Genomic DNA, 12,953 nt, shown 5'->3' with positions numbered 1-12,953 from the left:
AAACACAAGTAGATGGGTTTGTTTGTTTAAGATAGGAGACCAGGCAGAGTTCACCCACCATATCAAAAGAGAAGGCAGATTATAATCCACAGACCTCTTTAAGAGTTTTTTGACATACGTCATTCCACTAGTCTATAATGATACTGTTCTATGAATTATATAGTTATTATTCCTATTTTACAGATGAGAAAACCAAGGAAGAGAGGTTATGTAACATAGATAGTATAAATAGCTAATATGTGGCAGAGCCAGAATTTGAACCCCTGTAAACTGATTCCAAAATCTTTGCTCTTAACTAATATATTTCCTCTCCACATGGGAAAAAATTTTTGAAAATAGTGTTCCAACAGTAACAGTAGGAAAATTGGACTGGACAGTTAATGCCACAGTATTTATTAGCAAAATCTCCACTGGGGCTTACTAGAAAATTCTCAGGCTTTAGAGTCAGACAGACTTGGTTTTGAACCTTGGCTTCAATTCTTAACTTTATGCAACCTCGGGAAAATTACTCTTTGGGCCTACATTTCCTCAACCGTAAAACATTCAGAAGACTAAGTACCCAGTAGCATCTTGCCCAGAATCATACAAGGTGTTTAATAATAGTAACATTATGAGTATGACCTTCCTATTTCCCTCTTCCAATTTCCGTAAGTTCCTCCTTCCAATCCTCTAACATTATTCCCTTCCTATAATGTTCATTTCTCTTCCTGCATTTTGCCTTCATGTTAGTTATCTTATCTGCTGCCTGCCAAATTACTGACCATTTCAAAGACCTCAGAGGTCTAGCAGAAGTGAACTTCAACTAGACTCTACTATGTTTTCTTCAGATCAGACAAGCCCAGCTCATAAAGACCCTTAGTTTAAAAACAGCCTAGTTTCTGCCTCATCAGCTATGTATGCTAATTTTAACCCTGGAGCAGAGCCCAGAGGCTAAAAGAGCCTTACAACTGACACCATCACTACTTTAGTATACCATGAAGTTAGAAAAGGGAAATATCTTTAGTTTGGTGACAATTTTATGTTTAAGTATTGCACGTTAGACAGTATGCATGATAAAACACTCAAAACCTAGGAACACTCTACACGCACCTGCAAAGTGAAGTGCTAAGTCACGATACAGTTCTCTACTCATGTTTTGAAACTCAGCCTCCTGCCATACTTTCCCATCAGGTGTTCGAATCTTGGTCTCTGAAGGATTGAAGCCTAATATATAACCAACAATACAGAACATTCTTATTAAAGTTGCATTAATAGTTTTGTTATATTCTTTTATAAGTGAGATAAAATTAATAAACTATAAAATTCACTCTTTTAAAGTGTACAACTCCCTGGTTTTTAGGATATTCAGAAAGTTATACAACTATCACCACTATCTAATTCCAGAGCATTTCATCACCCTGCAAAGTAACCCTGTGCCCATTAGCAGTCACTCCCCACACCATTCCCTCTATTCCCTGGCAACTACTAATCTATTTTCTATCTTTATGGACTTGCTTGTTCTGGACATTTCATAAAAATAGAATCACACAATATGTGGTCTTTTGTGTCTAGCTTCTTTCACTTAGCATTTTGTTTTCAAAGCTCATCCACCTTATAACACATATAGAAGCTTTATTTATTTTATTGTTGAATGATATTCCATTGTACAGACATACCAACATTTGCTTATCCATTCATCAGCTGATGAAAATTTGGGTTGTTTCTACTTTTCAGCTATTATGAATAATGTTGCTATAAACATTAATGCACGTGTGTGTGTGTGTGTATGTATATGTTTTCAATTCCCTTGGGTATTATACCTAGGAGTGGAATTTCTGGGTCATATAGTAACTATGTTGAACTTTTTGAGGAACTGCCAAACTGCTTTCTAAAGCAGCTGCACCATTTTACATTCTCACTAGCAATGTATGAGGGTTCCAATTTCTCCATATCCTCACCAACACTTGTTATTGTCTGTCTTTTTTATTATAGCCACCCTAGAAGGTGTGAAATGGTATCTCACCGTGGTTTTGATTTATGTATCCCTAATAACTAATGATGTTGAAAAGGTTTATAAGCTTTCAAAAGAAGAATGCATCATTAGCTACCACATAATATGTTAACAAATACTGTTTGGAAGAACTAAGCTTCAGTGAGACAAAGCAATATACATTTGTTCAAAAAGACTAGAAATGGAGATGCACTAAATTAAATGATAAAAAAATGGCAATCATAAATTATGGATATCAGAGCTACAAACTACCCTACTCAAGACTAAAAGAGAGACAATGCTACTCATTCTCCTTTTCTTTGAATACAGGCATTAATTGCTAACATCTGTCTGATTTTGCCTATGGCTGAACAAATGGACAAGCTGCTGTCTACACAGGCAAAATGCAGCTGAAGTGTGGAAAAGAGTTCTTTAAAACATACCTGTTCAATTTCTCAACAAACATTACACATGTGCTATTTCCTAGAAATCATTCTAATTTCCTACTTCAAATTTATCACTACTCTTTCAAGAAATATACAGAACTTAGAATGTTATTTTGCAAAAAAATAATAAAGTATCGAATATGGATGATTAACCAGAGTAGTAAAAAGATTTATATTTTCAAATGGGCTCCACTCACCAAAGAATCGCCATTAAATATTTTGTAAAATTAAATCAATATAAAGAATGGAGTCAAAAATTGGTAAAAGTACTTTAGAAGTGTTAGATAAAATGTACTGGTAAATTAATTACATGTCTAATAAAAAATAATCTATTCAGCTCTTAGGAACAACAGCATAAGCTTTATTTTACCTGACATTTGTAGCATGGGGCACACACAATTAGGCCTATAGCTATATAAGGAAAATGTTTATAAACATAGTGTTCAGTCTATTGCAAACCACAGTTTGTAACAAGAAAGTGTGGCAATTCCTTGTAAAGCTACCTCCCTCCCAACATTTCTCACCCTCATTCCATCTCTCTATATTCAACCCTATCATTTTTTCTTCTCTCCTCTTTAGGAAACATTTATTTCTATGGGAGCCTTTCTTTATATTTGATCTTTACTAACAAGTTAACTTTAAGAAGCTTTCAATATCTACATCAGTTTCTCTTTCTGTTTCCCAGTTTTTATTTCCATTCTCTTTGTGCACATTTTTTCTTACTAGTTGAATTTACTGAATAGAATAAAATTATACTGTGCATTTACTTGTGTCCAAGACACTGTACTAAGCTCTAAATAAAATACAGATGACCAAAATAGGCTCTTAACCTTCTTGGGCATTTAAACCAGAAAGAAAAAGATATGCAAACCACTAAGTATAAGGAAGAATCACATAAACGCCACTGTGTTCACTACTTCAAACTTTAAACATACACACGCAAAAATGTAAAAACAAAGTTTAGAAGGGGTTTCATATGCTAACAACTGTATAAAAAGAGAAAGAGGGGCTTCCCAGGTGGCACAGTGGTTGAGAGTCCGCCTGCCGATGCAGGGGAAGTGGGTTTGTGCCCCGGTCCGGGAGGATCCCACATGCCGCAGAGCGGCTAGGCCCGGTCACAATAGTAAGAGGCCCGCGTACCGCAAAAAAAAAAAAAGAGAGAAAGAAAACACACACACACACCCTCTCTCTCTCATTTGTAAATGAGAAAATTATCTCTGGAATGATACACAAATTGTTAACACAAGTAACCTCCAGAAAGGGGACCAGGTGGTTGGAGCACCAGAGTGATAGAGCTTTTCAATGTACATCCTTTTCATCTTTCGAATTGTGAACCAAGTGAATTTATTATGTATTTGAACAAGTGAAATTAAAATGTCACTTTAGAATACAGTATATTAAGAGGGTTTTAATTTACACCAACAAAAAGTTGGCAGAAAACCAGTTCTTCACCATTGGAAAAAATAAATCCATTGCTCAGGACACTGGAAACCATATTCTGTTACGATTTCTGAAATGTATACTACATGTCATTAGCCTCCCAAAAGTTGTATTCGTAATATATTTTAATATGAAAATTAACATGTTAAAAATTAGTAAGTAAAAGGAATACACGAAATCCAGTCACAACTCAAAGGAAGTTATACTTAAGATTTTCACTCTGGTTATTTAAGGTTTTTTTTTTAACTTTTAGATTTTTATAAATTATTAAATAAAATATAGATTCAAATCAACGATCTTGACTTTGCCTTAGTGGAATAACTTTTGGAATTTCAGAACTTTGACTTCTAGAATGAACAAACCTTAAAGGTACAATCTGTATTTAATGGGTCTGATATAAGTATAGCCAAAGTTTTGGATAATCACTATCTCAGAACCAACAAGAACATTCTGACCCCACCATTTGCTATGTGCTCTGTCAACAGTGTGGACAATTATTACTACATGGCACACAAACTACTAGAAGGATAAGAAAGAATTTTACTAAGGGAACTACCCACTATTTTATCACAAATTATGTAGAATAAAATGCTAATTACCTATCTTTTATCTAATTCACAATGAATAGCACTAGCAAAACATAATAAACAACACAAAAAACTGGTAATTGCTCAAACTTTATATAGTTAAATTTGTTCTGTTAAAATTAACAGAAGAAACAAATCTTGGCTATATTTTGATCTTCATACATTTATCCAAACTAAAAACTGAACTTGAAAAAATATCACAAAAGAAAGGCCAGAATGGCAAGAATTTTAGGACAAAAGTCTAACACTGAATAACCTCATCAATGAATCAACTCTTTATTAAAAATTTTATATGGGTGACCCTGTGAAAATAGTTTCAGGAGCAAAAAAATGCAAACTCCTAAAAACCACCATATATAAAAACTTGAGTTGGGCCAAAACCAGATATTCTCTCTGAAAAGCATCTTCTCAGTGGAAATCTGATTTAAATATTGTTTTCTTAAACATGGAGAAAACCCCTGTCAAAATTCGAAGGTTTACGTAACAACAGGGTCCAAATGTCAGTGGCAAAATATTCTATAACCAAGTATTAACTGGCACCGACTGAATTATCTTTCAAACATTACTTTTGAAAGAATTCCTAATAACAATCCAAATACAATGGCAGAATAAGAGCAATATTCTTTCAGTTCTCTGAAAAGTTGTACTAATTTTTATTTTCTCTTTTGTTTAACTTATTAAATGTTCATATAGTGGTTCTCAAACTATAAGAACGTCGAGGGACTTGTTAAAAATTCCAATTCTGGACCCCATGTCCAGAAATTCCGATTTAGATCCAGTGTAGGATCCAGGAATCTGCATTTTTAGCATGCATCCTGAATTAATTTTTTAAGGCATTAGATTTGAGAATCACACCCTGTTCTAAAGATGGTCCTCTCTACTCAAATACATCCAAGGGAGAAAGGGAGACAAGGAGGCAGGAAGACAGAAAAAGACACAAAGACTGATTACAAACCTTTATATGTTGGAGCAGGTGGTGCTGTTGCCACTTTCCTGACCTTTGCTGTCACTGAGCTATCAACATTAACAACCATTACTGGATGCTCAATATGACCCAGATTCTGGCCCTGGTCATTTGTTTCTTCTGAGTGTTCCCACTGTTTCCTAATCCGCTCCTTGAGTTTTTCCAATTTAACATCATGTTGTCGCCGCTTTAGGATATCTAATCTTTGGGAATTACAGGTACTGGTAGAAGACGGAGAAGAATCAGTTAACCGTAACACTTTTGAATCAACATCACGGCCCATGTTACACACAGAAGCCTTCAAAGTGTTCTCACTTCCTTTTGCTCTATTAGGCTTTTCTTCATCACTTCTCATAGGAGCTGCCATCTTAATCAAACATTCAGAATTTTGCAATGCATCAATTGTTGGTCGATCATTTAAAAATCTAACAACTGTATCATTGACGACAAATGACTGGGAGCTCTCAAAATCACAGCAATGTATATTCCGATCTTCCTGACTGCATATCATCCGGTTCCCACTCTCAGGCTTCTCTTCATTAACATCCACACAATATATATGCTTTGACTCTAAATGGCTGGGACTTATGTTGGACGGTGTACCATGGACTTCCCTGTTATTAAAAAATAATTAGCTTTGAATAAAGAGTACAAAAACCAGTCATACAAACTGAATAGAGAACTCTAAGCTAACATTAGAGACCCCAAAATCCTAGAAGTTCCAGTAAGTTAAAAAAAAACAAAATAACTACTATTAAAATTCAGGGCTTCCCTGGTGGCGCAGTGGTTGAGAGTCCGCCTGCCGATGCAGGGGACATGGGTTCGTGCCCCAGTCCGGGAAGATCCCACATGCCGCGGAGCAGCTGGGCCCGTGAGCCATGGCCGCTGAGCCTGCGCATTCGGAGCCTGTGCTCCACAACAGGAGAGGCCACAACAGTGAGAGGCCTGCGTACCGCAAAAAAAAAAAAAAAAATCAATGCTCAATGCCTCCTGTGTATCAAAGTTTAGATTATGGCAAATAATCTAAATCATAATCTGCATATTATAAAATAAGAAATATGCAAAAGATACATAGAGAGATTTCCTTAAGAACCCCAGAAAACAGGATTACAATCTGACTTTGCATATTCACTGGACACTATTACCAAAATGTACATTTTACTTCTCCATGAAATCTTAGGAACTAGGAAAAAAAGTTCTCAAATTCTGACATTTCATATGTATAACTTCTAAATAATGTACCATATTAGCAAATAGATTGAAGTTGAAATAAAGTGGAAGTACAGTAAATATTTTCCTCCAAATGAATGTGGTTAGTAAAGTTTAACCTCTCTGAAACACAGACAACTTTTCTGGCAGCTTCAAATTATGTAAAGCATATCTAGAAACACCAGAATAAGCAAAGAAGACTGGACACAGCCAAAGGACATATCACAAAGTCCATGTTCTCTACTCATAAAAACACTAGCAAAAGTATTCCTTCACGAACTATTTTTATTTTACATATTATTCTAATAAGTTATATTTTAGGAACAGAGCAGTTAATTAAAAGGGAGGTTAATGAAGACAAGCCTCAGCAGTAGGAAGAATACATGAAAAACTACCCAACAGGGACTTCCCTGGTGGTGCAGTGGTTAAGAATCTGTCTGCCAATGCAGGGGACACCGGTTCGATCTATGGTCTGGGAAGATCCCACATGCCGCGGAGCAACTTAGCCCATGTGCCACAGCTACTGAGCCTATGCTCTATAGCCCGTGAGCCACAACTACTGAGCCTGCGTGCCACAACTACTGAAGCCCGCACGCCCTAGAGCCCGCACACTGCAACTACTGAGCCCGCGCACCACAACTACTGAGCCCACGCTTCGCAACTACTGAAGCCCACACCCTCTAGGGCCTGGATGCTGCAACTACTGAGACCTGCACGCCTAGAGCCTGTGCTCCGCAACACGAGAAGACACCGCAATGAGAAGCCTGAGCACCTCAATGAAGAGTAGTCCGTGCTCACCACAACTAGAGAAAGCCTGTGCACAGCAACGAAGATCCAACACAGCCAAAAAATAAATAAATAAATAAATAATTTTTTAAAAAGAAAAGAAAAATAAAAACTACCCAACAAAGTTATAAAAGCAGATAAACCACCATCTGAACCTGCAAGGTCTGAAAGAGTAGCATTTACCACATGTGGCAACTGAGCACTTGAATGTGGTTAGTCCAAACTGAGATGTGCTATAATGTAAATTACATACCAGATTTAAAGATTTAAAACAAAAAAGAATGTAAAACATCTTTGTGTGTGTGTATGTGACTACTAAAAATCTTTAAATTACATATGTGTGGTTCACATTAATGGTTCCATTGTAAGTACTGATCTAAATGTTTCATGTACAGGCATAAAACTCTAAATGCCACAAAAATTCTTAGAGTCATGACTCTATCACAGCATAATATGGTAATTTTGTATCTATTGTGAGTGCACAGTGTGTGCATTTTTCTAAGGAGATAGTCCACAGTTTTCATCACATTCTCACTGGGGTCCATGACCCAAAAAACATTAGACCCTGTTCTGAATGGCTGACTATTAAACAAGATGGGGGCTGAGAACTGAGTTCTGTAGCTTCTCTCTGTAGAGATCAAGACTAAATTCAATTATTTTCACTATCTTGACCAGACTGCAACAATTCACAGGTCTAAAATTAGCACATGTAGAGAATAAAATAAAGCATAAAATGGTAGGTTATCTACCATGCTTCAATCTTAAAAAGAACAACTCACCAAAAAAAAAAAAAAAAAGTAAAGTAATTTCACACAGTCTTTCAATCACTACTCATTAAATATTCACTATACAGTTCTTTCAACTTTTCTATGAATATGAAAATTTTCATAATAAAATGTTGGAAAAAATATCTAGAATACTTAGTAAATAACAGGCATTAAGATAATGCTTTGAGAATAAGACAGATTTACAGTCTTAGATAAACTAATGTAATGGGTAGATATGGAATCAAAATATAATGCCAACATGAAAGTGCTCTTTCAGAGGAAGAGGAAGCACAGAGGAAGGGTTAAATAAGCTGGAGAATGAACTGGGGTAGAAACAGATCTGGCAATGTTTCATACAGTAGGTGATAAAAGAAACTGAATAATTCATTTGTAGGAAACATATTTATTACAGTGGCAGTGGTCTGGAGCAAATATTACTACTTCTTCTCCCCAAATATTCCATCTGTAAAAGAACAGAAAGTCAGCATTTCATAATATAAAAGATTTTGCTTTACCTTTTTGGAAAATGAAAAAGGTAATAATACTAGATCCAGAGTGCTATGAAAAACTGAGAAAATAAACTATACTCTTACTATAAATACTACAGATTAACTCTATTTGATAATTTTTAAAAAACAAAACAAACAAACAAAAAAACACTAACCTGTAAGAAACTAAAGGTTCACGAAATTCCACATGATTAATTTTCTTTACGTTACTCTCCAGGGTGGTAGCTCTGAGAGGACTACGAGATTTCTCTTTTCGTGATTTAGAAGATTTGGAGGTTGGAGCATTAACCCAAGAATCATCCAGGTATCTACCATCTGAAGAAAAAGGAAATCTATGAGAACATATGATATAAAATACGACTGTCTCTGAATGCAGCTAGTATTTAAGAAAATAACTTAGGTATCTATTATTTCTGAAATCCCTGGTTGGATATTATATAAGTAGATGGGAAAAATTCAGGTTAAATTATTACAGTAACTCAACTTATAGAGAAAGACTATATTCTGAGCAAACAATGCAAAATAAAATTCTACATAAAAAATTCCTTTTTGTCAAAAGTTCTGACCCAAAAAAAAAGAAGTATCAGATAAAACCCAAGACTCACAGATTAATAAAAAAGAATCACAGTATTGGTGGAAAGTACTAACCTGCAGGTTTATTCCACTAATTATGCAACCACAGAATTAAATATATGAAAGGTAACCAAAGAAAATATTTACACTGTGTCAATTTATGATAGTATCTCTAAGACAGAATTTTGATTTTAAACCCCAACAAAAAAATATAAATCTTAAGTCAACTAAATTTCAAAGTGATATACCTGTGAATTAAAAAAAAAAAAAGACATTATAACCCTCAAGGCTCAAAATCAAATTCTCATTAACAACATATGAAAACTCACTATCAAAGGTGATGCAGTGGTGCTAAGTCCCTGATCAAAAGATGGTGAAAATGTCATCTACAGTCACTGAATACAAGGCTGCTTCATAACTACTCAGTACCAAAGAAAAAAAACCTAAATGCTGATGAGGTATATCGTCTCTGACAAAAGAACAAGGAAATACATGGGACTATAAGAAGAAATTAAGTTGAAATAAAACATCAAAATTCATATTTAATGTATTTATATCTTTGGAATTAACCTCATACATACCTTTTCTACTTATTTTTCTGGTAGCACTTGCAGAAGATTTCTTGGTATCCATGACAGAATCAAACACAGCTGTACTTGTAGGGGCTACTTCCAATTTGTTTTCAATGTGTCTCAGCTAAAGTTTAAACACCATCAAAACAAACAGGTTAATCCTATTAATTAACCAGCTACCATCAATTTAATTAGTTATTTAAAACTATATTGTCCAACACCTTTCTCCAAAGTAGAAAAATCTTAGGAATGCTTTATTTTAATTTAAAAAAATAGTTTTCCCATTATTTACTACTTAAGCTCTACTAACAACTGGCTCAATGCTGCCCAAATCTGGACAAGAAAATCAAAAAGTCTGTAGAACATCAAGGAGTTTCTATTTGTCCTGTTGACCTATTTTTTTAATCATTGAGTTTTTTAAAAGCAGTAAATTTTCTGACATTGTATGTTGCATATCATTAAGCTACATATTTGTGCATTTCTATATATTTTATGCATTTTACATGCAAAAATGAGGAAAAAACAATTCAGCTAAACTAAAATTTAGGACTATTCAAATATCCACAACTTTTTTTTGGCTGCGTTGGTTCTTCATTGCTGCGCGCGGCCTTTCTCTAGTTGAAGCGAGCAGGGGCCACTCTTCGTTGTGGTGCGCGGGCTTCTCACTGCAGTGGCTTCTCTTGTTGCAGAGCACGGGCTCTAGGCTCACGGGTTTCAGTAGTTGTGGCTTGCAGGCTCTAGAGCACAGGCTCAATAGTTGTGGTGCACGGGCTTAGTTGCTCCGCAGCATGTGGGATCTTCCCAGACGAGGGCTTGAACCCGTGTCCCCTTCATTGGCAGGTGGATTGTTAACCACTGTGCAACCAGAGAAGCCCACTACAATTTTTTATAGTTTTATATCTACAGAATAAGTTTCACAATAAGGACAAAATTCACAAGATAGAATTCAGGTTTCCATACGCTTTACAATTTAAGTCGACTTTTTTTCTTTTTTTTTTTAAGTCGACTTTTGATATTACCACCAATGATTTTAAATAGCATTTTCCCCGCACATGCTTACAGGAGAAAACTTGAAAAAAACAGAAAACAGAAAAAAATAAAATTAAAATCATCAAAATTCCACCACGCAGAGATAGAAACTTTGTGTAAAATTCTGATTTATCTTCTTTCAGATTTTTGCAGTGCAATGTACTCACAAGATTGGAATAATCCTTTATATATTAATAGTTCTGTATCAGACGTTTTCCCCCATTTATATTATGAACCACTTATCCCTAAAAATTCTTTTTAAAAGCCCAATAATTTTTTTGGAAAACAACTATTAACAGTTCAGCTCTAAATTAGTTTAGCTCTAAATTAAACTGGGGATAGAAACTATTCCTATGTTATAGATGTACAATACTCAAGTAGAAGAGAGAGAATATATACTGATTGCTGTATTCACGGGGCCGAAATTTGACTCTGCATTATGACCAAACCTAGGTTATAGTACCTTTTCCAGATTGATTTTCAAACCAGTTCAAAAGATTAGGGGACAGAAAACACCATATTCAGACAGTAAAGAAATAGATAATTCGAACTCAGGTAGAATACAAAAGAAAACAAACAAAATATATATTAGAAGAGTAATTTGCCTAGAGAGCAGATGAAAAAGAAAAAAGGAAAAGGTCTCTCTTTGAAGAAGCTATGTATCACTTGCCAAATTTGGATTTCTAAACTCCAGACAAGATTGGACAGAACATAAATGAGAACATTTGCCCATAATCATGCTTCTTCAGCAGTGCTAAGAGAAAACAGACTGCTATTGCCACAAAAAAAGAGGAGGTAACTCACAGTCCACTCAAGGAAAAGCTGTTCCTTTCATTTCCTGACTCTGAGCCTTTTACATAGACAAAGCCCCACCTTCTAAAATACATTCTATGTTTTAAATCTTCATCTCAACATACCAATTGAGCAAATTTATTAAAGCAGAATAAACAGTACAAATTATCTTAATCTTTTATATGCCATAGTGTTAATGTTTCTGATACTTAGTGTCTTAATTATTGCTTTACTGTCTAATAGTTGTCATTAATGTTCATTTTGTAACACATAGATAACTTCTTACAGAACTGTTTAACCTTATTTTCTTATCAAAAAAGCACTACAGGAAAAAACTGTAATCTATTCAATCATAACAGGCAATCAATTTTAGACTAGAAAGAAATAAATGGAACCTATAATTACTTACAGCAGCCTTGGTCTGAGAAAGTGCATCCCATGGTGTGGTTATATCTGCTGGGGAATATTGATATTTACTGAATTAGAATCTCTGAAGTGTACCTTGGAATCTGCATTTTAATAGGTCCCAAATGCACTCAAAAGTTTGAGAATCACTTTATTAGGCAGAACTATTCCCCAGCAAGTGCTTTATTATATCGAGCCAAAACATGATTCCTCTCCCATCCTCTAAAGCCAAGCTTCCCAATATAAGGTTTAGTTGTATTAGACACTGATCCCACTAGTCCTTAGGGCAACTGGACTAACACGCCCCCGCCACCTACACTCCATCAGACATCTCTAACAATAAGCAGTATCCTCAGTTTATCCCAATGAGCTGAACAAATACAAAATATAGTATTGTACTGCATTTCATATTATGATATGAAAAGATTGGAAAACTACTCCAGACTTCAATCTACTAGTAGAAACAAGGTAACATCTATTTAGTCTTTCAGGTAACAGCCCTTCAAAGAGTTTAAGTCTATATATTTCCCTTGAGTCATCCTTCTCTAGGATAACTCTTTTCATCTCCTCCAAATGCCCCTCATGTGACGTGATATCCAGATCCCTCACAAACCCAATAATCTTGCTACAGATATACGCCAGTTTGTCAACGTCCCTCAAAAAATATCATGCCCTAAATTAAAGTTACCCTCAATGCATCATTTAAAAAAAAAAAAGAGTTCAATGAGACTATTATTTTTGTTATCTGTGCACTACAGGTCTATAACTATATTGGGAGCTGTATGATATTTATCAACATTAAGTCAGAATCTGTAAGATATTGTATATAACTAATTTTACATATACTGATTCATTTTTAAAAAGGATGTTTTCCCTTACAAAACAGTTTACTATTGGGTGCCTTT

The 12,953-nt window shown here is 35.0% G+C and overlaps 1 protein-coding gene across 5 annotated transcripts in view; it reads right to left on the bottom strand.

Moving 5' to 3' along the window:
- CEP350 (centrosomal protein 350) overlaps nucleotides 1-12,953 on the bottom strand; it is a 139,219-nt gene that overhangs the window by 112,052 nt on the left and 14,214 nt on the right. For 3 of the 5 annotated variants that reach the window (XM_060034913.1, XM_060034929.1, XM_060034937.1), the window contains exons 3-7: nucleotides 12,053-12,099; nucleotides 9,832-9,946; nucleotides 8,833-8,992; nucleotides 5,398-6,020; nucleotides 1,090-1,203 (exon numbers count right to left, since the gene is read on the bottom strand). In XM_060034913.1, coding sequence (XP_059890896.1) covers nucleotides 1,090-1,203; nucleotides 5,398-6,020; nucleotides 8,833-8,992; nucleotides 9,832-9,946; nucleotides 12,053-12,099 — 1,059 coding nt within the window. The remainder of the gene's footprint in view (nucleotides 1-1,089; nucleotides 1,204-5,397; nucleotides 6,021-8,832; nucleotides 8,993-9,831; nucleotides 9,947-12,052; nucleotides 12,100-12,953) is intronic. The other 2 variants (XM_060034922.1, XM_060034944.1) reach the window with 2 other exon arrangements.

Source organism: Delphinus delphis, chromosome 1 (assembly GCF_949987515.2).
Source record: "Delphinus delphis chromosome 1, mDelDel1.2, whole genome shotgun sequence".
Classification (NCBI taxonomy): Eukaryota; Metazoa; Chordata; class Mammalia; order Artiodactyla; family Delphinidae; genus Delphinus; species Delphinus delphis.
Note: the sequence above shows the minus strand (reverse complement) of the source record. Positions and strands in the feature narration are given on the sequence as shown.